Here is a 22,970-nt window from a genome sequence, read left to right as displayed (position 1 = left end):
GCGGTGAGTGAGGTACTGGGTGAAAGGGGGGGGAGAGAGTAGGGAGTTGAAAGTGGAGAAGAGCCGGCGAGGACAGGTGGAGAGGGTGTTGATGAGCTTTACGAAGTCGGCTTGTTTGGTGGCGTGGAGGGAGGAGGCGTAGGTGAGGAAGGCGGATTTGTAGAGGGAGAACGCTCGAGGGGATTTGGTTTTGCGCCATAATTGTTCCAGCGCGCGACTGCGTCTTAAGATTTTTAGTGTGGTCGTTCTGCCAGGGTTAAAGCGGTCGGGGGCTAATGCTACGTGTGGTTAGGGGTGTTGAGTCTAAGGCAGTTGATAGTCATACTATGGCCAGGTCAGGGCATGACAGTGGAAGGATACTGTCGTACAGACGGTCAGCTGCAGAGTGGAGAGGGGCCGGGTTCAGGTTGCGGAGGTTACGGCTGGTGATGGTTTGACGTTTGGGGGGGGGGGGGGGGGGGGAGGTTTTTGAGGACAGGGAGATGAAGAACGTAATGAGATTGTGGTCAGAGAGAGGGAAAGGGGTGTTTGTGAGGTTGTGGAGGGTGCAGAGATGGGAGAAAACAAGGTCCAGGGTCATTTGGCCCCATGAAGATTTTGTAAGTTTGCCTACTTACAAAAGAAATGAAGGGTTGATTACTTTTATCATAGGTGGATTTTACATGAGAGAATATCAACCAAAAATCCAGAAAAAACACACAATTGTTATAAATTAAGTTGCAGTTAAGTGAGTAAAAAGTGTTTCATCCACAAGCAAAAAACATGACTTTGTACTTGTGTGAAACCCTTGTTGGCAAGCACAGAGGTAAGAGGTTGCTTGTAGTTTGTCACTAGGTTTGCACACATCTCAGGAGGGATTTTGGTCCACTTCTTTGAAGATCTTTGTTAAATCCTTAAGATTTCTTGGCTGTCGCTTGGCAACTCGAAGTTTCAGCTCCGTGCATAAATTTTCGGATTAAGGTCTGGAGACTAGCTAGGCCACTCCAGGACCTCAATGCGCTTCTTCTCGAGCCACTCCTTTGCTGCTTTGTCGGTATGGTTTGGGTCATTGTCATGCTGGAAAACCCATCTCCAACCCATCTTTAGTGTTCTTGCAGAGGGAAGAGGGTTCTCATCCAAGATTTTACAATACATGGCCCTGCCCATTGGCCCCTCAATGCAGCAAAGTCAGCCTGCACCTTTACCTGAGAAATAGCCCTAAAGCATAATGCTTCCACCTCCGTGCTTGACTGTAGGGATGGTGTTCTTAGGGTCATAGTCAGCATTTTTCTTCCTCCAGACACAGCAAGTTGAGTTATGCTAAAGAGCTCAATTTTGGTCTCATCTGAGCACATCATTTTGATGTTCATTGGCAAACTTCAGACAGGCCAGTACATGTGCCTTCTTGAGGGGGACCTTGCAGGCGCCACATGATTCCAATACATGGCAGTGTATTGTGTTACACATAGTTTGTTTGGCGACTGTGGCCCCAACTGCCTTGAGATAATTCACAAGCTCCTCCTGTGTAGTTCTGGGCTGATCCCCCTACTTCATGATCATCCTTACCCCATGAGGCGAAATCTTGCATGGAGCTTCAAACCGAGGGCAATTGATTGTTATTTTGTATTTCTTCCATTAGCGAACAAACGCTCCAACAGTTTCCTTCACACCAAGCTTCTTGCTAATGGTCTTGGAGCCCATTCCAGCCTTGTGCAGGTCTACAATTTTGACCCCGATGTTCTTTGACAGCACTTTTGTCTTCCCATGGTGGTACCGAAGAAAGATTCTGTGGCCAGGTGTCTTGTACACATAAGGAGATGTCATTAGGAACACCTTCCTAAATTGACAGGACTAATCTGTGTACCACATGAACACAGCCAGCCTGTGGGGGCCAGAATTGTTGGTTGGTAGGGGATCAAATACTTATAAATTGGTGTTACTGTTCAGCAAGTAAAAACATTTGTATCATGTTTTTTTCAGAATTTTTGGTTGGTATTCTGTCTCTACAAAGAAATGAAGAATGATATTTTTATCATAGGTGGATTTTTGTGGGCAAACTTACAAAATCTGCAGAGGATCAAATATTTATTTTCCCCCACTGTATGTCCTTTTATAGACAGGATATATTGAGGCATTCCCTCTCTCAACACCTGGTGGTAGTCTTTCACACATAGGCAATACAGGTTTTATTTCAATTCCTTTTCACAGGCTCATTTGTTAGCTTTGGTAGGATTTTGGCCTTCTAATTTCCACTCATTTGTCATCACGTGCCACCTTTGGTTGTCCTGGGGGGTACTTTGAGCCCCTTCCACAACTCCAGGATACACTGTAGCAGTCACAACAATGTTTTTTTTATACCAATTAAGCTGGTTTGCAAGTACTTTTTTTTTTTTTAAAACGAATGATATGGAATTACAATATGTATGTACTTCATACACCGATTTATGTCAAATATGAAGAATCAATCAAGAATGAAGTTCCATGGGCAAATTAATTGTGGCAGAAGAGATGTGCACCCACTGCAAACCCAGCATTTTTTAGTTTTGGGTAGACTGGGGAAGGATAAGATCATTCCTACTGAGGTTTTACGGCTATCCGGAGGACTTTAAATGCTTGATTTCCCCTCAGGACTACTTTCTCCTGAAGCCTGTTTGTGGCTACCCCATCCACATGCATTTCAGTGATGGCTGCATGGCATCTCTCAGTGCAGGTTTCCCGATTACTACAGTGGACCATGTCTACTCAATGTATGCCACCATGGCAGCTCAGTCTCCCAGTTGTGCAATATGTTGTCAACCTATTGCCCTCAGTGGAGGCAAAGGACAGAGCATTGTTACCCTAGATCAGAAAGTGTCTCAACAAGGACCTGATGAAAAACTTCATTTAAAAATATTGACATTTATTCTTTTTTAAAATGACATTAACCACTAACTGCGGTATAGCCGAATGACGGCTACAGCGCAGTTAACCAGTTCTGGGAGGGTGTCATGATGCCCTCCCACGCACCCCCGGCGATCATAGTGATCGCTGTATCCTATGGACACAGCTGATCACATAAGGTAAAAGGCCAATCACAGCAGCCTTTTACTATGGGATCAGCTGTGTCCAATGACAGCAGATTATGGAGTAAATACAATCGCCGTTATCGATAACCAGCAGCTGTTACAGAGCAGATCGGCACCGATCATTACTGCCCTGCCGTCAGTCAGTGCCCATCATTGCCTCCTCAGGGCAGCCTCATCAATGCACATCAGTGGAGAAAAATTACCAGTTTGCAAAACTGTATAATCGAAAAACTTTCAAATTTTTTGCTTTTTTTGTTTATATCACAAAATAAAAAACCAACAAAAGAAAGCTCTATTTGTGTTAAAAAAAAAAAAAATTATTATGGGTAAAATGTTGCATGACCACTCAATTGTCAAAGTACAACAATGCTGAAAATTGGCTTGGAAACAAAAAGGGGTAAAAAAAAAAAGAGCCTGGTAGAGGCAATAGAGCTTTCTTTTGGTGGTATTTAAATTGGCACTGGGCGTTTGTGTTTTTTTGTTTTTTTTGTTGCGCAAAAAATAGTCTTTGTATTATAAGATTTTGCAAACTGTTAATTTTTCTCCTTCATTGATGAGGAGGCACGAAGGCCTAGAGTGCTGCAAACTGCCCAGGGGAAGGGGATTCCTACCGGTTTGTGACCAGACCAGGCTGATCCGGTTCTGAAGGAGATCTTCAGCAGACATCTTTGAGATATACATATATGCGCATAAAGGTTGTGCATCTGGTGAGTGCGTATTCCTAACAATTTCACGGCACGTCACCAGGATGTTGTAAGGAGCACTTACCTGAGGTCCCCTCAGATGGATCACCACTTCTAAGCACTTTACATGAACTGTTTTCAGGACTATGTATAATTATTAACACTCAGCACATTGTCAGTGCTCACCATTATCACCTTTTAGCTTTGCATTTTGCACTTTTGTCACTTTATATCCACATTTCGGTTTAGTGCAATTTATGTGTGTATATACATTTGAACTTTGTTATTTAGTACTCCAGCGCCACATCCCTTTGTTTTCTTGATGAGGCGGCACTGATCATCGCGGCACTGATCATCAGGGCCCTGATGATCAGTGCCACATATCTCCCCTGACAGCTGCCGGTTATCAGCAGTACTTTCCTCACGCTGTCACAGCATGAAGAAAGTGCTACCAATAACCGGCAACTGTATTTACTCCGTGATCTGCTGTGTCATTAGACACAGCAATCATGGAGATCACCGGGGGGGGCGCAGGAGAGTACATACTGGGAGCACGTCACGACGCCCTTCCAGAACTGGGTGATGTGCTGTAGCCGTCATTCGGCTATAGCAAGGTTACCAAGTGGTTAAAGATAGAGATCATATGAAGCCATTTATTATCGCATTTTTATGGCTCGTTTTTAAAACAGCAAGTCACCCAAATAGCCCTGATCAAAAATGTTTACATACCCTGGAACGTCTGGCCTTGGTACAGACACAGGTTAAAAATTGCAATTAACGGTCAATTTCCCTACATTGGTGGCTTTTTAAATTGTAGTTAATGTCTGTATAGTCAATGAGTTTGTTCACTCATATGAATACACGGAGCAGGCTAGATACAGAGCCACGGGGAGCAGAAAACTGTCAAAAGACCTGCATAACAAGGTAATGAAACAAAAAAAAAAAAATGTCTATCTACACAGTCTTGAATATGCCAATCAGTACGGTTCAAAAAAAAAAAAAGTGGAAAATTTGGGGATCTCTTGATAGATGCCAATGTCAGGTAGACCAAGAAATTGCAGCCACAACTGCCAGAAGAATAGTTTGGGATACAAAGAAAAAACCCACAGGTAACCTCAGGAAAAATACAGGCTGCTCTGGAAAAAGATGGTGTGGTTGTTTCAAGAAGCACAACACTTGAACAGAAAGCTGCTTGGTTGATTTGCCAGAAAACCGCCTTTGTGTCAATGTCACAAAAAAGCCCAGCTACAATATGTCCGACACCACATTGACATGCCTCAAGCTTCTAGCACACTAATCTGGAGTGACAAGACCAAAAGAGAGCTTTATGGAAACACCATAAGCGCTATGTTTGGAGAGGGGTCAACAAGGCCTATAGCAACAAGAATACCATCGTCACAGTGAAGTATGGTGGTGGCTCCATGATGTTTTAGGGGTGCGAGCTCTAAAAGGCACGAGGAATCTTGTGAAAATTGATTTTAATACGCATGCAGAATGTTATCAGAAAATATTGGCAGACAATTTACATTCTTCTGCACATAAGCTGTGCATGTGACTCTTGGCCTTGTGCTTGGGGTCATTGTCATGCTGGAAAGTCCAAGTTGACCGTCCACTGGTTACAGCAGAAAAAGGTGAATGTTCGAGTGGCCATCCTAACCTTAAAGTGTTACTAAACCCAGGACCCTACATTCATTATATTTGGTCTAACAAAACAAAAATGAAACCAGCGCTCAAATCTTCATGCAGACTAAAGAAAATTTTGAATGCCAAAAAGTTGAGGTGCGATCGGGAAATCTAGATAATCTAGGTAATGGTGAACAAACACAAACAAGGGCACACTCCCATCGTGCTTTAACATGGTACACCACGTATTTATTGAAAAATAGAAGAAATATACTCACAAACCAAAAAGGTTACAAACAGAACAGGTAATCCGTAAGGGCAGTCCAATGGATTCAAACACCTATATGGGATAGGCTAACGCGTTTCGGGAGACAAATCCCCTTCCTCAGAGCTAAAATGTAGACCACTGGACTGCCCTTACGGATTACCTGTTCTGTTTTTAACCTTTTTGGTTTGTGCGTATATTTCTACTATTTTTCAATAAATACGTGGTGTACCACGTTAATGCACGATGGAAGTGCACCCTTGTTTGTTTTTGTTCACCATATTTGGTCTCCCACAGTACATGGAAATACAATTATTTCAGTAAATATAAAATTGCTAAATACCTTTTCCCATTAGCAGTTACAGCAGTCTTCTGACTTCTATCAGTGTCCAGCAGGGCACTGGTTAAAGCCTGTAGGAGGAGTTTTTTCTGCTCTAGGATACAGAACCCCTGACCTCTGTCTGGAAAGTGCAGATTGGCACTGTGATGATCGCATGCAATCTCAAGAAAAAAAAAAAAAAAAAAAAAAAAAAAAACACCTAGCAATATACACCAAACTGAGCATCTCCACATGATAGGTCTTATCAGGAGATAACAGGGACACTGGAAGAAGGGGGGATCAGAGAAGTCAGGATCAAACCGTATTTTACACAATGCAAAGGATTAACTCCTTAGATTCTACAGTGCTTATAGCAACTATGCTTTACTGCATATACAGACTGATTTTACGGTTGTGGGTTTAGTAACACTTTAATATCATGCCACTGGAGATCTCAAATGTGCAGTTCATGCAAGACGACCAAAGACTCTGCATGATCTGGAGGCATTTTGCCAAGACAAATGGGCAGCTATACCATCTGCAAGCACTTGGGGCCTCAGACCACCAATACAAAAGACTGCATGCTGTCATTGATGCTAAAGGGGCAATATGCAGTATTAAGAACTAAAAGGGTATGCAGACTTTTCAACAGGGATCATTTCATTTACTTGTTTTAGGATTGTGCCATTCTGTTATGAACTACAGTTGAATATGAATCCCATAACAAAAAAATGTTTTTTGCCTGCTCACTCATGGTACATACTATGCCAATTCTCCAAGCAAATGCAAACTTTTGAGCAGAACTGCATAATATTTAAAAATGATTTTGCATATGGGATATGAAATCATTAATGCAATTACTCATGCTAAAACATACGTCTGTTTCCACGTAGTGCATAGACCACTTCAACACCATCACAAAACATCCCCATCTGTTCAATTACTTCTCCCGTCTGCAAAGCAAGCTCAAATGTAGGGCTGAGACAGATACACTAAGAGGGAAATGGAACTTTGTCACCACTTTTATAACAATGCATGAGATATAGAGATACTAGAGTTATAGATTGAGAGAAAAACAAAATTGTAAAATACACACCTCAAAAAAAAATAAAAAAAAATTAGAAGATCGTGCAAAAGTTCATTTATTTCAGTAAATCAACTTAAAGGTGAAACCAATATATGAGAGACTCATTACATGCAAAGCAAGATAGTTCAAATCGTGATTTGTCATAATTGTGATTATGGCTTACAGATCACGAAAACCCCAAATCCACAATCTCAGAAAATTAGAATATTGTGAAAAGGTGCAATATTCTAGGCTCAAAGTGTCCCACTCTAATCAGCTAATTAAGCCATAACACCTGCAAAGTGTTCCTGAGCCTTTAAATGGTCTCTCAGTCTGGTTCAGTAGGAATCACAATCATGGGAAAGACTGCTGACCTGACAGTTGTGCAGAAAACCATCATTGACACCCTCCATAAGGAGGGAAAGCCTCAAAAAGGTAATAGCAAAAGAAGTTGGATGTTCCCAAAGTGCTGTATCAAAGCACATTAATAGAAAGTTATGTGGAAGGGAAAAATGTGGAAGAAAAAGGTGCACAAGCAGCAGGGATGACCGCAGCCTGGAGAGGATTGTCAGGAAAAGGCCATTCAAAAAAGTGTTGGGGACTTTCACAAGGAGTGGACTGAGGCTGGAGTCAGTGCATCAAGAGCCACCACACACACACGGATCCTGGACATGGGCTTCAAATGTCGTATTCCTCTTGTCAAGCCGCTCCTGAACAGCAAACAACGTCAGAAGCGTCTTACCTGGGCTAAAGAAAAAAAACAGACCTGGTCTGTTGCTCAGTGGTCCAAAGTACTCTTTTCTGATGAGAGCAACTTTTGCATCTCATTTGGAAACCAAGGACCCAGAGTATAGGGGAAGAATGGAGAGGCACACACTGCAAGATGCTTGAAGTCCAGTGTGAAGTTTCCAGTCTGTTGATTTGGTGAGCCATGTCATCTGCTGGTGTTGGTCCTGTGCTTCATTAAGTCCAGGGTTCACGCAGCCGTCTACCAGGAGATTTTGGAGCACTTCATGCTTCCTTCTGCATACGAGCTTTATGGGGATGCGGACTTCATTTTCCAGTAGGACTTTGCACCTGCCCACACTGCCAAAAGCACAAAAACCTGGTTCAACGGCCGTGGGATTACTGTGCTTGATTGGCCAGCAAACTCGCCTGACCTGAACCCCATAGATAATCTATGGGGCATTGCCAAGATAAAGATGAGAGACATGAGACCGAACAATGCAGAACAGCTGAAGGCCACTATTGAAGCATCCTGGTCTTCCATAACATTTCAGCAGTGCTACAGGCTGATTGCTTCCATGCCACGCCGCACTGAGGCAGTAATTGCTGCAAAAGGGGCCCAAACCAAGTACATATGCATGCTTATACTTTTCAGAGGTCCAACATTGTTTTATGTACAACCCTTGTTTTATTGATTGCATGTAATATACTAATTTTCTGAGATTGTGGATTTGGGGTTTTCATGAGCTGTAAGCCATAATCACCACAATTATGACAAATCACGGCTTGAATTATCTTGCTTTGCATGTAATGAGTCTATCTCATATATTAGTTTAACCTTTTAAGTCGCATTACTGAAATAAATGAACATTTGCACGATATTCTAATTTTTCGCATTATATATATTTTACAAAAAAGAAACACCCACACAGGAAACAGGCTTGTGTTCTCTCATGCCGACTGCAGTATCTGTGCTGTGACAGCATGGGTCTGGTGCAGGGAGGCTTCCCACACCGCTCGTATGAGACGGAGTTCAATCAGGAACAATGGGGAAACTGCATTTGGATTCTGGACAGGAATAGTACTTCATTGTTGTTCAAATAGCACACTATTCTTTGCGGTGTTATTTGCATCAGTGGATGAAGTTTTTTTTTTTTTTTTTTTTTTTTTTTTAGGTATTGGGAGCATTTTCACAAGTAATTGCGAAAATGCTTAGTATCGAAACAGATACCATATCGGTGCATCCCTAATATTAACTAAGACTTTCCGCAATGGTTTTGATGCACCTGGAAGGTACTTCGTTGATATAAACAAAGTGTTCAATTGGGCTGTAGAATAGGATTTAGTAAACTTTTAGGGTGCTTAGGAAAATATATTTTAGTATGTTTGGGATTTATCACAAAATAAAGAAATAAAACCAATAGCAAAATTCTAATGCATCCAGTAAGCAGTAGCATCCCATGAATAGAGTTGGTATACCCATTTCCATGAGATGGAACATTCTAGCCCCGGACTAAAAATGGCATTTATAAAAACTTGATTGCAAGCATTCAGAACCTCAAAGCATCGTCCTTCTCACAAGCTTACCTGTGGGTATTTTTTCAAGGGGTCTACTCTGCTGAGCATGGCGAGGACAAAAGCAGCAGTCTTTCCGGTGCCTGACTGGCTCTGGGCAATCAGATTTTGTGGGCTGCAGACACAAATGAACTGGTTAGTAGATTGGAATTGAACTGGCTTCACAGACAACCATCACACTATTCAAAACACAGGCAGGTGTCTTCCAGGCCTGTCATTCTTGGGGGGGGGGGGTTGATTATAAGACGTTATTCAATTTGAACTTACGGAAATGCAAGCATCATAGGCAAAGCAGTTTCTTGTATCTTCGATGGTCTGTTGAATCCCATTGCATACACTCCTTTAAGCAGTTCAGGCTTCCTAGAGGGAAACAAGCAATGAAAACATTTGCATCCATTAAGCCTCTCACCTCAGTTTACTTTTCTTCTCCAAGCATCCATTTTGAGCAGGCAGCCTTAACAATTCCACTAAAAAGCCAATTGCTTAAAAGGGGGTAACATACAGCATATGCTAAGGGGCAGAGATTAGTTTGGGGCAACCAGTTCTGCCTTGCATCAAAGTTAAATTCAAGGCTACTTTCTCTGTTATGAAAGCCCACAGGTGTTTACAAGAACAATGCAGCCTTTGTTGCAATATGCTTCAATCCACAGCTGTCCCCTTCCATATTCCTTTTACGGACCGGAGTCATTAACCCAGAAGACTGGGGACATGCTGTGAGCACAAGATTTCATGGACCTGCCCCAAAGGGCATAACCATGATGCCCCACACATAAGGACGGACAGAGCTGCATTTGCATAATCAGACCATTTTCGTTATCTGCACTTTTAAAAAAAAAAAAAAAAAAAAAAAAAAAAGACTGTCCACAAGTCATTTCTTACCTCTGCATGTTAGGGACTGTCCACTGCTGGGTGAAGATCCAAAGAGGATCTTACACATGGTGCAGTGCCAAAAATAAGTGAGCCTGGAAATGGATGTACAGTTGCTAGGACATCCTAACAATACAGTTGACACCAATTTTCAGAGTGGCTGCTGACACGCCGACTCACTTTCATAAGTAGGAGAAAAAACCCATAATACTGAAAAGCAGGGGCAGAGGATTACATGCTTCTTTTGGGTACACTCATATGAGCTTTTGCATGTGATTGAGAAGCAAGGAAAGTTTAAACATTATTATACAGGATTTATAGAACACCAACAGTTTGCTCAGTGCTTTACAATATAAAAAGGGAGACAATACAGCAACGATACAGTTCAATACAAGAGGGTTAGGAGGGCCCTGCTCTCTTTAAGAGGGAGGGGCTGGTGGTACAAAAAAAAAAAAAGTAATAACTGTGGTAGATGAACTAATAGAAATAGAAGATTGTTATTAGCTGAAGGCAGGATAGGCTTCCCTGAAGAGATAGGTTTTCAGAGATGACCTAAAAGTGGGCAAAGTAGGAGATAGTCGGATTGATTGGGGTAGAGAGTTCCAGAAGATGGGGGAGGCTCTGGAGAGGTCCTGGAGACGAGCATGGGAGGAGGAGACGAGCTAGAGAGCAGGTGGTCATGGGAGGAGCGGAGAGGACGGTTTGGGTGATATTTGGAGACAAGATTGGTGATGTAATTTGGAGCAGAGTTATAAATGGCTATGTTATTGTTAAGGTTTGTAGAGAAGGAGAGATCGAAGATGTGAGTGAGGGAGCAAAGGATAGCAGAGGGTGACAAAAGGTGAGGGACCAGGATTCAAGCAGCAGGTAGTGAGATGGGCTTCTGAGAAAACTTTAGAAACCTCTTCAGATGTAGCAAGGTCATAAGAGGAAAGCGATTTAGTATTGTTGATGTGAAATAGAATGTTGTCATATTGGATTTTGATGCATCATAAATCATGTTTTTATGCTCATTTTGTGCCTTAAAAGTCCCTATTCTCAGGTATTTTGGTTCAAAATATACATTAGGGATGTGGCACTCAGAGTTTAAATATTGATAATTTTTTAAAATTACTTGCAATCTCGTGAACAGTGAGCGAGTTACTGGGTGGAGGTGGAGAAAGTAGAGAAGACTATGAGGACTGGATGAAAAAGGTATTAAGAGTGACAACATAGGCTTGTTTGGCAGTATAGAGGGATGAATTGTATTTTAAGAAAGCAGATTCATATCGGGTGACTGCTGGGATTTGGTTTTACACCACAAGCACTCCAGTGCAAGACTAGGTCTCTTTAGATTTCTGGTGTCAGTCTGCCAAGGTTGTAATGGTTGGGGCCTGATACTTTGTGTAGTTAGAGGAGCAAGTGAGCCTAGTGTGGATGAAAGTGAACTGTTTTAGACAGAAGTGGTCAGGTCAAGGCAGGACAGGGGAGAGATTCTGTCAGAGGTGGTACAGAGTAGAAAAGAGAAGGATTAAAGTTATGAAGGTTTCTTCAGCTAATTGTTTGCTGCTTGAAGGGATAGGTGTTTGAAGATGAGGACACTGAAGGTGATGAGATTGTGATCAGAGAAAGGAAAAGGGGGTGTTTGTGAAGCTGTAGGGGGTGCAAAGATGGGAGAAAAACAGGTCTCATATTCCCAGAGTGAGTGGAGGACTGTGTCCATCATGTGAAGGCAAAAGATGAGGTTTGGTTGAAGAGTTGGGATGTAGCTGGGTTGTTCACATTAACCACTTCCCGTCCGGCCGCTGTTTATAAACGGCAGGACGGGACATCTACAGGAGCGGGTTGCCGTCTCTAAACGGCACCTTGTGTCTGAGGCTCGTGCGCGGCTCCTAGAGCGCGCACCCGCGAGCCTGATGATCGCCGAGTCCGACGGACTCGGTAGATTACGTGACATGGTATGGGACCAATGAAATCGGTCCCATACCATGTGATCAGCTGTGTCCAATAAGGACACAGCATAAGTGTAAACAAAAGCCGCATGGTGCGGCTTCCGCCTCCTTCTCCTCTCACGGAGTTGTCTGTGAGAGGAGAAACAGCCAAGAGGAGGTAGTAGACACCTGATCGCCCCTAAAGTGTCCCTGATCGCCCCTAAAGTGGCCCTGATCACCCCAACAAGTGGCCCTGATCACCCCAACAAGTGGCCCTGATTGCCCCAACAAGTGGCCTTGATTGCCCCAACAAGTGGCCCTGATTGCCCCAACAAGTGGCTTTGCCCATAAGTGGCCCTGATTGCCCCCACAAGTGGCCCTGATTGCCCCCACAAGTGGCCCTGATTGCCCCAAGTGGCCCTGATTGCCCCAAGTGGCCCTGATCGCTCACAAGTGGCCCTGATCGCCCACAAGTGACCCAGCAGTGTCCCTGATTGTCAGTGTCCCTGATCGCCACATAGTGGCCCAGCAGTGTTCCTGATCTCCACAGTGTCCCTGATCGTCACAGTGTTCCTGATCGCCACACAAGTGGCCAAGCAGTGTCCCTGATCGCCGCAGTGGCCAAGCAGTGTCCCTGATTGTCACACAAGTGGCCCAGCAGTATCGCCGCAGTGGCCAAGCAGTGTCCCTGATTGCCACACAAGTGGCCCAGAAGTGTCCCTGATTGCCGCAGTGGCCCAGCAGTGTCCCTGATCACCACAGTGTCCCTGATTGCCACACAAGTGGTCCAGCAGTGTCCCTGATCGCCGCAGTGGCCCAGCAGTGTCCCTGATCACCGCAGTGTCCCTGATTGCCGCACAAGTGGTCCAGCAGTGTTCCTGATCGCCACAGTGTCCCTGATTGCCGCACAAGTGGTCCAGCAGTGTCCCTGATCGCCGCAGTGTCCCTGATTGCCGCAGTGGCCCAGCAGTGTCCCTGATCACCGCAGTGTCCCTGATTGCCGCACAAGTGGTCCAGCAGTGTCCCTGATCGCCGCAGTGGCCCTGATTGCCGCAGTGGCCCAGCAGTGTCCCTGAACACCACACAAGTGGCCCAGCAGTGTCCCTGATCACCGCATTGGCCCAGTAGTGTTCCTCATCACCACACAAGTGGCCCAGCAGTGTCCCTGATCACCGCATTGGCCCAGCAGTGTTCCTGATCACCACACAATTGGCCCAGCAGTGTCCCTGATCACCACACAAGTGGCCCAGCAGTGTTCCTGATCACCACACAAGTGGCCCAGCAGTGTTCCTGATCACCACACAAGTGGCCCAGTGTCCCTGATCGCCGGACAAGTGGTCCAGCAGTGCCCCTGATCACCGAAGTGTCCCTGATCACCGCAGTAGTCCAGCAGTGTTTCTGATTGCCACACAAGTGGCCCAGCAGTGTCCTGATCATCGCAGTGGCCCAGCAGTGGCCCTGATCGCCGCAGAAGTGGTCCAGCAGTGTCCCTGATCGCCGCAGTGTCCCAGCAGTGTCCCTGATCACCGCAGTGTCCCCGATTGCTGCACAAGTGGTCCAGCAGTGTCCCTGATCACCGCAGTGTCCCTGATTGCCGCAGTGGCCCAGATCACCACACAAGTGGCCCAGCAGTGTCCCTGATCACCACACAAGTGGCCAGCAGTGTCCCTGATCGCCGGACAAGTGGTCCAGCAGTGCCCCTGATCACCGCAGTGTCCCTGATCACCGCAGTTGCCCAGCAGTGTTTCTGATCGCCACACAAGTGGCCCAGCAGTGTCCTGCTCATCGCAGTGGCCCAGCAGTGTCCATGGTCGCCGCACAAGTGGTCCAGCAGTGTCCCTGATCGCCACAGTGTCCCTGATCGCCACACAAGTGGCCCAGCAGTGTCCCTGATCACCGCAGTGGCCCAGCAGTGTCCCTGATCACCATACAGTGGCTCAATCAGTGTCCCTGATCACCTTACAGTGTGCCTATTCATAAAGTGTCCCTGATCTCTGCCACACCAGTGGATCCTGTTCACTGCCATCGTCTGTGAGGAGAGAGATCCAGTACAGCTAACTGAGTAATTTTCAGCCTTTGCACAGAGTTTACACACACTCACAAAACATTGCCAGCCACCTCACTGTATCTCTGATTTTTGCCCAACAGTGACTAGTGTGAACCAACTGCAGCCAGATATCTGTCCCTCACTGCAACACCATCCTGATCACTGCCATACCAGTGGGTCCTGATCAGTGTCAAAAATATGGCCAAAAGATCATATACAAGCGAGGAGGCATTTCAAATTCTGAGTATGACAGATGAGAGTGACGGAGAACTCTCACTGTCAAACTCTGATTCTGTATATGAACCAGAACACAGCAGCGGTTCACTCTCTGAATCAGAAGAAGGTGTTCCAACAAAAAGAATGAGGAACTCCAAGGAGCAGCAAGCAACCACCAGCAGCTCAATACGTTCTTCTGATATGGCTACTACCAGCACTGTAAGTGCAAGTTCTAGTATTCAGGTGTCACATCCGCCACCAAGGATTAGGGCCCATACTGCTGTCCCAGATGCTCTTTTAAACCCTGTGTGGCTACCTTCAGGATCAGGAGCACCTATAATTCCCCCATTCATAGCCCAGTCAGGCATTCAGGCAGAAACCCAAAATTTTACAGCCATTGATTATTTCCATTTATTTTTCACTGAAGAGTTTTTGAATTCTGTTGTGCACCAATGCAATATTTTCGCCCAGCAATTAATCACTCAAAATCCCAACTCCTGTTATGCTCGAACATTTGAGTGGAAATGCCTCACAGTTGAAGAATTTAAAGTTTTTCTTGGCCTTACATTTAATATGGGACTAACAAAAAAAAATGAACTGCATGCTTATTGGTCGACAAATCCCATTCAACACATGCCGCTCTTTTCTGCCACTATGTCCAGGACCCGCTATAAAACAATTCTGCACTTTCTACATTTCAACGATAATTCCCTGTTCCCCCCCAGAGATCACCCCGAGTACGACAAACTTTATAAAATTCGTCCACTAATCAATTATTTCAGCCAAAAATTTTCAGAAATATATTGTCCTGAAAAAAACATCTGTGTCGATGAATCCCTAATCCATTTCACTGGGAGGCTGATCATAAAAAACAGTACATTCCAAGTAAACGGGCCAGATACGGGGTGAAGATGAACAAACTCTGCGAAAGGTCCACAGGATACGTGCACAAGTTCCGTATCTACGAGGGAAAGGACAGTCAGCTAGAGCCCCCTGAATGCCCAGCCTATATGGGGATTAGTGGAAAAATTGTCTGGGACCTGGTATACCCCCTCTTCAATCAGGGGTACCATCTTTACGTGGACAATTTCTACACAAGCCTGCCCCTTTTCCGCCACCTTTATCTCAAGGACACTGTAGCCTGTGGCACAGCTCGACTCAATCGGAAGGGATTTCCACAACAATTGGTTGCCACCAAGCTAAACAGGGGGGAGTCAGCTAGCTTGAGAAATGAAGAGATCCTGGCCCTTAAGTGGCGAGACAAACGGGATGTGTATGTCCTTTCATCTATCCATAACAGCAGCTCATTGGAAATTCAAGGAAGTCGCGGTCCCATCCGAAAACCCCAATGCATACACGAATACAACCTGTTCATGGGGGGAGTGGATTTAAATGATCAAATGTTACAGCCCTACATACCCAACAGAAGATCAATCTACTGGTATAAAAAAGTATCCTTCTACCTTTTCCATATGGCCCTGTACAATTCCTACATCGTTTTCCAGAAGTCCACACAAAGACCTGTCACCTTCTTACAATATCAGGAAGAGATTATCACATCCCTCATCTATCAAGGAAGACCCGTACCTGAACAAATTCGGTCTGATGCAGTGAGCCGATTGCATGAAAGACATTTCCCCAATATCGTCCCCCCTACCGAAACAGACCGCAATCCTCAAAAGAGATGTCGGGTATGCTCCAAACATAGAATTCGATCTGACACCCGATACTACTGTCCCCAGTGTCCCTCAAAGCCTGGTCTCTGTATAGAAGAGTGCTTCCGTATCTACCATACCGCACTACATTATTAGTGAAGTACGGTGAAGATATATTTCTTTGTCCTCTGTTTGCTATTTCCCTGCCACGTTTCTGCCTGTTGCCTGAATTCATTTTCCTGCCTTCCATCTGAACTGACCTCGGCCTGTTTATTGACCATGCCTCTGCTTGCTGCCTGAACTGACCTCGGTGTGTTAATGGACCATGCCTCTGCCTGCTGCCTGAACTGACCTCAGCCTGTTAATCGACCATGCCTCTGCTTGCTGCCTGAACTGACCTCGGCCTGTTAATCGACCATGCCTCTGCTTGCTGCCTGAACTGACCTCGGCCTGTTAATCGACCATGCCTCTGCCTGCCTCCTGGACTGATCTTTTGCCCTCCCACTTTAGTAGTGGGATTCAAGACAACACAGGGGTCTCACGTATGTGAGGGGATCCAGAGTAGTGTTTCCGAGCAGAGAAAACTTTTTTGTTTTCTTTGGGTTTTTTAATTCCCGGATCAGGGTCTGGAGACCAGAGGCTTCGAAGAGATTTGGGTGGGATGAAGCCTCTACCCCTTTGTCCAGTCTTACCTAACCAAGGCCCTAAGCTTAATGTTTCTGCCTGGACCAATCCTTTTACCACGTCTTTGCTTGCTGTCTGTATTGACTGTGGCCTTTTTATGGACCATGTTCCTGTCTTCTTCCTGGACCACTACTTTGCCTGTTTGCTCACCACGTCTATGCATGACACCGGTACTGACCCATCTGCACATCCCACTGGCTACCTTCCTGCAAGACACTGGTGCCACCCACCCTCTGCACTGAAACAACAGGTACTCTTTGGTTTATCTTTTGTTCAACTTCTTGGTGAATGAACATAGTGCTATGTGGACAGCCACGTACTAATAGGTTAAGCTTTTAGGAACAGGCTGTAGGTGAAGCTACACTATGCTTTATTGATATATAATGTTTGCTAATTTTTGTGATAAACAGGTTGCAATGACCAGTAATCAGTCCAAACACTGAAAATGTCTTACACATGTGGTATCCCCATACTCATGAAAAGTAGCAGAATGTGTTTTAAAGTGTTATTCTAAGAATACCTATGCAGTGTGTTAGAAATATGTTATTATTGGTAACATTGCATTAAAGAAAAAATAACTACTTTTTTTCACATTTTCTAAAAATCTGTGTAAAAAATTAAGTCTTCAGAAGACTTTGCTGCTCCAGGACCTCCAAAATTGTGATACGTAGTCAATAAATTAGATGTGTAATTTTTGCCCTTAGTATGCCTAACGGTGCTTATTGCATGTGGGGCCCCTCCATTTGGTTAGGCTGTGAAAAAGTCTTGCACGTGTGGTATCGTTATACTCAGGAAGAGTTAGAGAATGTGTTTTGGGGTGTAATTTTAAGTATACCTATGCAGTGTATTAGAAATATCTTCTATATTGACAACTTTGCATAAAAAAAAAAAATATATTTTCATTTTCTTTTCACATTTTCCAAAAACATATGGCAAAAAATGAAGTCTTCAGAAGACTCCCCATGCATCTTAAAACATACCTTGGGGTGTTTGCTTTCCAAAATGGGGTCTTTTTGTGGATAATTTCATTGTCCTGATGCTCCAGGACCTCCAAAACAGCAATAGGTAGGTAAGAAGTTAGATGTGTGATTTTTGCCCTTAGAACGCTAACAGGTGCTTATTGGATGTGGAACCCCTCTATGTGGCCAGACTGTGAAAAAGTCTCACACATTTGGTATCACCATATTCAGGAAGAGTTAGAGAATGTGTTTTGGGGTGTAATTTTAAGTATGCCTATGCAGTGTATTAGAAATATCTCATAGATTGACAACTTTGTGTAGAAAAAAATACATTTTCATTTTCTTTTCGCATTTTCCAAAAACTTGTGGCAAAAAATGAAGTCTTCAGAAGACTCTGCATGCCTCTTAAAACATACCTTGGGGTGTTTGCTTTCCAAAATGGGGTCATTTTGTGGATAATTCCATTGCCCTGATGCTCCAGGACCTCCAAAACGGCAATAGGTAGTCAAGAAATTAGATGTGTAATTTTTGCCCTTAGAACACTAACAGGTGCTTATTGGATGTGGAACCCCTCTATGTGGCCAGACTGTGAAAAAGTCTCACACATTTGGTATCGCCATATTCAGCAGGAGTTAAAGAATGCGTTTTGAGGTATCATTTTAAGTATGCCTATGCTGTGTAATAGAAATATCTCATAGATTGACACCTTTGCGTAAAAAAAAATACATTTTCATTTTCTTTTCACATTTTCCAAAAACATGTGGCAAAAAATGAAGTCTTCAGAGGACTCCCCATGCCTCTTAAAACATACCTTGAGGTGTTTTCTTTTGAAAATGGGGTCATTTTGTGGGTAATTCAATTGTCCTGGTGCTCCAGGACCTCCAAAACTGTGATAGACAGTCAAGAAATTAGATGTGTAATTTTTGCCCCTAGAACGCCTAAGGGTGCTTATTGGATGTGGGGCCCTTCTATGTGGTTAGGCTGTGAAAAAGTTTTACACATGTGGTATCGCCATACTCAGGATGAGTAGCAGAATGTGTTTTGGGGTGTAATTGCAAGTATGCCTATGCCGTGTGAGAGAAAGAACTTGTTAAATGACAACTTTGTGGGAAAAAAAAAAAGAATTTTTTTTACTTTCATCATTTCCTTAAAAAATTGGCAAAAAATGACAACTTCAAAAAACTCCCCATGCCTCTCATTAAATACCTCAGACTGTCTACTTTCCAAAAAGGGGTCATTGGGGGGTATTTGTACTGTCCTGGCATTTTAGGGCCCCAAGAAATTATATAGGTAGTCCGTGCATCAGGATTGATACGTTTTAAAATATATCAAATATATATACCGTGGTCTGTGGACTCTATAACTTTCACAAAGACTAAATAATACACACTGATTTGGGTTATGTCTACCAACAAAATGTAGCACAATGGATTTTGGCCTAAATTTATGAAGAAAGTATATTTATTTGCAAAATTTAGTATCAAATACTAAGAAAAACATGTTTTTTTTCAAAATTTTCAGCCTTTTTTCATTTTTCTAGCAAAAAATAAAAACCCCAGTGATGATTAAATACCACCAAATTAAAGCTCTATTTGTTTGAAAAAAATGATAATAATTTCATTTAGATACAGTGTTGTATGCCTGAGTAATTGTCATTCACAATGTGAGAGCGCCGAAAGCTGAAAATTGGCCTGGACAGGAAGGGGGTAAAAGTGTCCGGACAGGAAGTGGTTAATGGGGATGTTAAAATCTCCAAGAATGATAATGAGTATTTCAGAGAAGAGAAAGTAGGGTAGCCAGAGAAGTCATCAAGAAAGCGCGACAGCGGTCCAGGACGAAAGATTACTGCAATCCTCAGAAATGTGAGAAAACAGCCAACTGCAATGAGTCTCAAAAGAGAAGGATAGAGAGGGAGTAGTAGTGAGGACTTGAAGGATGTTCAGTGGGGACAGAAGCAAACCAAACTCCACCTTTCCAACCACTGGGTCTGGGTGAGCGAGTCCAGTGGAGGCCTCCATAGGAAAGTGCTGCAGGAGAAGCAGAATCTGATGCTTGTAGCCAGGTTTCTGTAATTGCTAGTAAGTTAAGGGAGTGGGAGACAGGGTTTGGGGAGATATCCCCACAGGTTAGGAGGGTGAGGAAAGTAAGATGGGAGCAGGATGTATATTAGTGCACATGCCTCTTTTCTGGTCAGCAGGGGAGTTAAGAATTAGCAGAGGGTGATGAAAGCAGTAGTAGGGAGATGGTAGAAGTGAGGGTGATATGTATAAGCTTTGGGGTAGAGCAGAGGGGTAAAGAAGTTCGATTTTGAGAACAGGGGATAGCATTATGAAAAGGAGTAGAAGGGGCATATTAAAAATAAATAAATAATTAAAAAAAAAAAAAAAAAGTGTACATGGAGTGGGAATCAGACTTGGAGATGTTTCCCCAGAGTGTTTTGGTTGCAGTAGTGTTCTTAGTTATATCTTCTTGCCGTCTGTGCTCAACTGCTGTGCTGCACTCCAGCAGAAAATGCACTCACAGGACAATGCTGTACCCCGTCTGATTCCTCCAACCCCAATAAGCTGGTCTAAATTTATAGGGAGATCAAATTAGCAACCCTTCTCCACCCCAATTAGGAATGGATAAGGAACACATGAATTTGGTCAAAGCCACACCAACCACAGACAAAGGCCAAAGCCATAAAAGATGGATGGATTCTCTGATCACAGAGGCAAAAAAGGAGGTGAGAAACAACCACAGACAAAAAAGATAGACTAAATTATCCTGAGTTTTGCAGGAAGTCAGTGCACAGCAGTGAAACCGTTAGGTGGAGAGGAGACCGCAGCATTTACGCAGGACAACGCCCTCTGTGACTGTACCCCCGCCTGACACTGCCAACATATTTTAACTACTTACAGGTGAAGCTCCTCAAAAGTCTTCACTGAATATAAAGGAGAGGTGGGATCTCTCTGCAAAACCTCCACATTTTGACGAGATTCGACCAAAGATTTATGGATCAGCTTATTTAGTAAAGAGGTGGCTGCTAGGTCCACTGTACCTGTTAGCATGTAAGGAAAAAAAATAAAGGTTGAACACAACAGAAAGAAAAAACATACATGCAAGGAAAAAACACATTGAATGTTCTTTAATTACACTAATTTAAAGACCATTAAAAAGGAATAATTAAAGATGGGAAAAGAGACAGGTATTTTAATGCTACAGGCATCATCCTGGTATAGTTTTTCTTCAGCTGGCGGTCAACTTTCATGTAAAAGCAATCCTTCTGGCCAATTAGCTGCTGAATAATTTTTACAAGCAGCAGGAAGGGAAGGGACCGCCACCTTCCACAGTTTTCTTGGGCTCTACTGTCCCATAGGGGAATCAGAGAATGCAGCCGTCAGTTCCACTGCTGACCATTGGCTCCAATCATCTCTACAGTCTAAGAAATCGGAAGCTACGAGCATTTCATCACTTCGGTTTTGCAGAATATAAACAGCGCCATTTGTAAACTGGGAAAGCATCGAATCACACTGATCTTGGTGAGATCAGATGTAAAGCTTGAGGAGAAACCTAGAGTCTAATACGTATTCTTTGAGAAATCTAGGGTCTGTCAATGCCTATTGCAGTCACAGGGAATATTTACATTCCCTGTGATAGCAATAAAATGAAAAAAAGGGACAGAATGTAAAAATGTATTTAAAATTTAAAAAAAAGAAACAAAAAAAGGGGGGGGGGGGAAGGCATAACATTATCTTTTATATTTTATTTTATCAATTGGGCAATATATTGTGTTTTTGTGCATTATAATTCTAAAGTGTATTTTTCCCAAAAGATTCGAGTTAGAAAAATCGCTGCCCAAGCACTGTGTGACGTAACACCCACTGTTTTATTCTCTAGGGCCTCTGCTTAAAAAAAAATGTATATATTTTATTTGGGGGTTCAAAGTATTTTCTAGCGAGAAAAAAAAAAAATTCTCATGTGAACAAAGTGTCAGAAAAGACAAAGGGGGGTGTTCAAAATTTTCAGTCTTTGTTTATAGCACAAAAACTAAAAAACTACAGAGATGTTCAGATACCACCAAAAGAAAGTTATTTGTGTGAAAAAAGGACACATTTTGTTTGGGTACAGCATTGCACAGCCATGCAATTACAGTGCAGTGCAGAACAGCAAAAAAAAAAAAAAAAAAAAAAAAGGCCTGGTCATAAGAGGGTGGTTGGGGGGGGGGGGGGGGGGGGTCTGGTAAATCTAATGCAGGGCAAGTGGTTACAGGAGAGGTACAGCCAAAGCTCTGGTTTGTACTTCTCCTGTGGATCACAGGAGTGGAGTGCAGTTCCTTCTGCTCTCGTAACACTCAGCCAGTCCAGTCTGAGAAGAGAGCCCGACTTCAAAATAAGTATCCACCCCAGAGCCTGCAGCAGCAACTGGCTCAGCCTTTCCAGCAAGCCTGAGCCAGCTCCCTCTCCTTCCACAGCCCAGCACTCCAGTGGACAACACTGGGCTCACAACGGTGACAGTAGAGTTACCGCTTTCTGCTCACAGCAGCATTGAACTGGTGATACAGATGAAACAATCCTACATACCTTTTGTTTATCTGTAGTGTTTGTACATCCCTTCAAAAGTGCAGATTTTTAGAAAAACTCCATTTGTCAGCATCACAGAGAAAGGGGCAGGGAGCTGCAGTTAAAGCGGAGTCCCACCCAAAAGGGGAAGTTCCGCTTTAAAGATTGGTCCCCCGCTCTCCATTAAGGATCGGCACCTTTGGTTGTTGTTCTCCTACCCTCCCTCCCCAAAGTCTTGTGGGAACCGTGACAGGTCCTAGAAGGCGTCATTCAGGAAGTGCAGCGCTACTTGCGCATGCGCAGTGGGCACCCAACTGAAGCCGCAAGCGGTCACGGCCGGGTGCCCACACTGAAGATGCTGGCACCTGGACTATAGGACGGCCGGTGAAACTGGCTGCGGCGGAGGCAACGCGGGATCGTGGGACAGGTAAGCGGCTGTTTAAAAAAAAAAAAAGTCAGCAGCTACAGTTTTTGTAGCTGCTGACTTTTTTTTTTTTTTATTAAACAGAGTGAGTGGAACTCTGCTTTAAGAGATGATTGGAAGATAGGGACACACCCCCTTCACACACAGCACAGTTGCTGTGTTGTGAATAGACAAGCTGTTTGCAGAGTCCCCATCCCCACCACACACCCCAGGTGTCAGAAAAAGCTCAGAAGTGACAGGCCGATAACAGAGGAACAAAGCACCAGAGAAAACACTTAAGAGCATTGGAGATTGAACAAAGCAAAAAGCTATCTGTAGTGTTTGTCTGATTCCATGACACCAATATAATATACTGCAGCTTAATAA

At 43.8% G+C, this 22,970-nt stretch overlaps 1 protein-coding gene across 1 annotated transcript in view; it reads right to left on the bottom strand.

Annotated features, from left to right (window-relative positions):
* Positions 1-22,970, bottom strand: part of LOC149463190 (ATP-dependent RNA helicase DDX25-like) — an 88,795-nt gene that overhangs the window by 44,934 nt on the left and 20,891 nt on the right. The window contains exons 4-7 of the mRNA XM_089675748.1: positions 20,538-20,673; positions 9,569-9,661; positions 9,314-9,416; positions 6,812-6,926 (exon numbers count right to left, since the gene is read on the bottom strand). Coding sequence (XP_089531874.1) covers positions 6,812-6,926; positions 9,314-9,416; positions 9,569-9,661; positions 20,538-20,673 — 447 coding nt within the window. The remainder of the gene's footprint in view (positions 1-6,811; positions 6,927-9,313; positions 9,417-9,568; positions 9,662-20,537; positions 20,674-22,970) is intronic.

The sequence above is a fragment of the Staurois parvus genome, unplaced genomic scaffold (assembly GCF_062004578.1).
Source record: "Staurois parvus isolate SC_StPar_1 unplaced genomic scaffold, SC_StPar_1.0 ptg000157l, whole genome shotgun sequence".
NCBI classification, from domain to species: domain Eukaryota; kingdom Metazoa; phylum Chordata; class Amphibia; order Anura; family Ranidae; genus Staurois; species Staurois parvus.
This window is presented reverse-complemented; position numbering and strand designations above follow the sequence as displayed.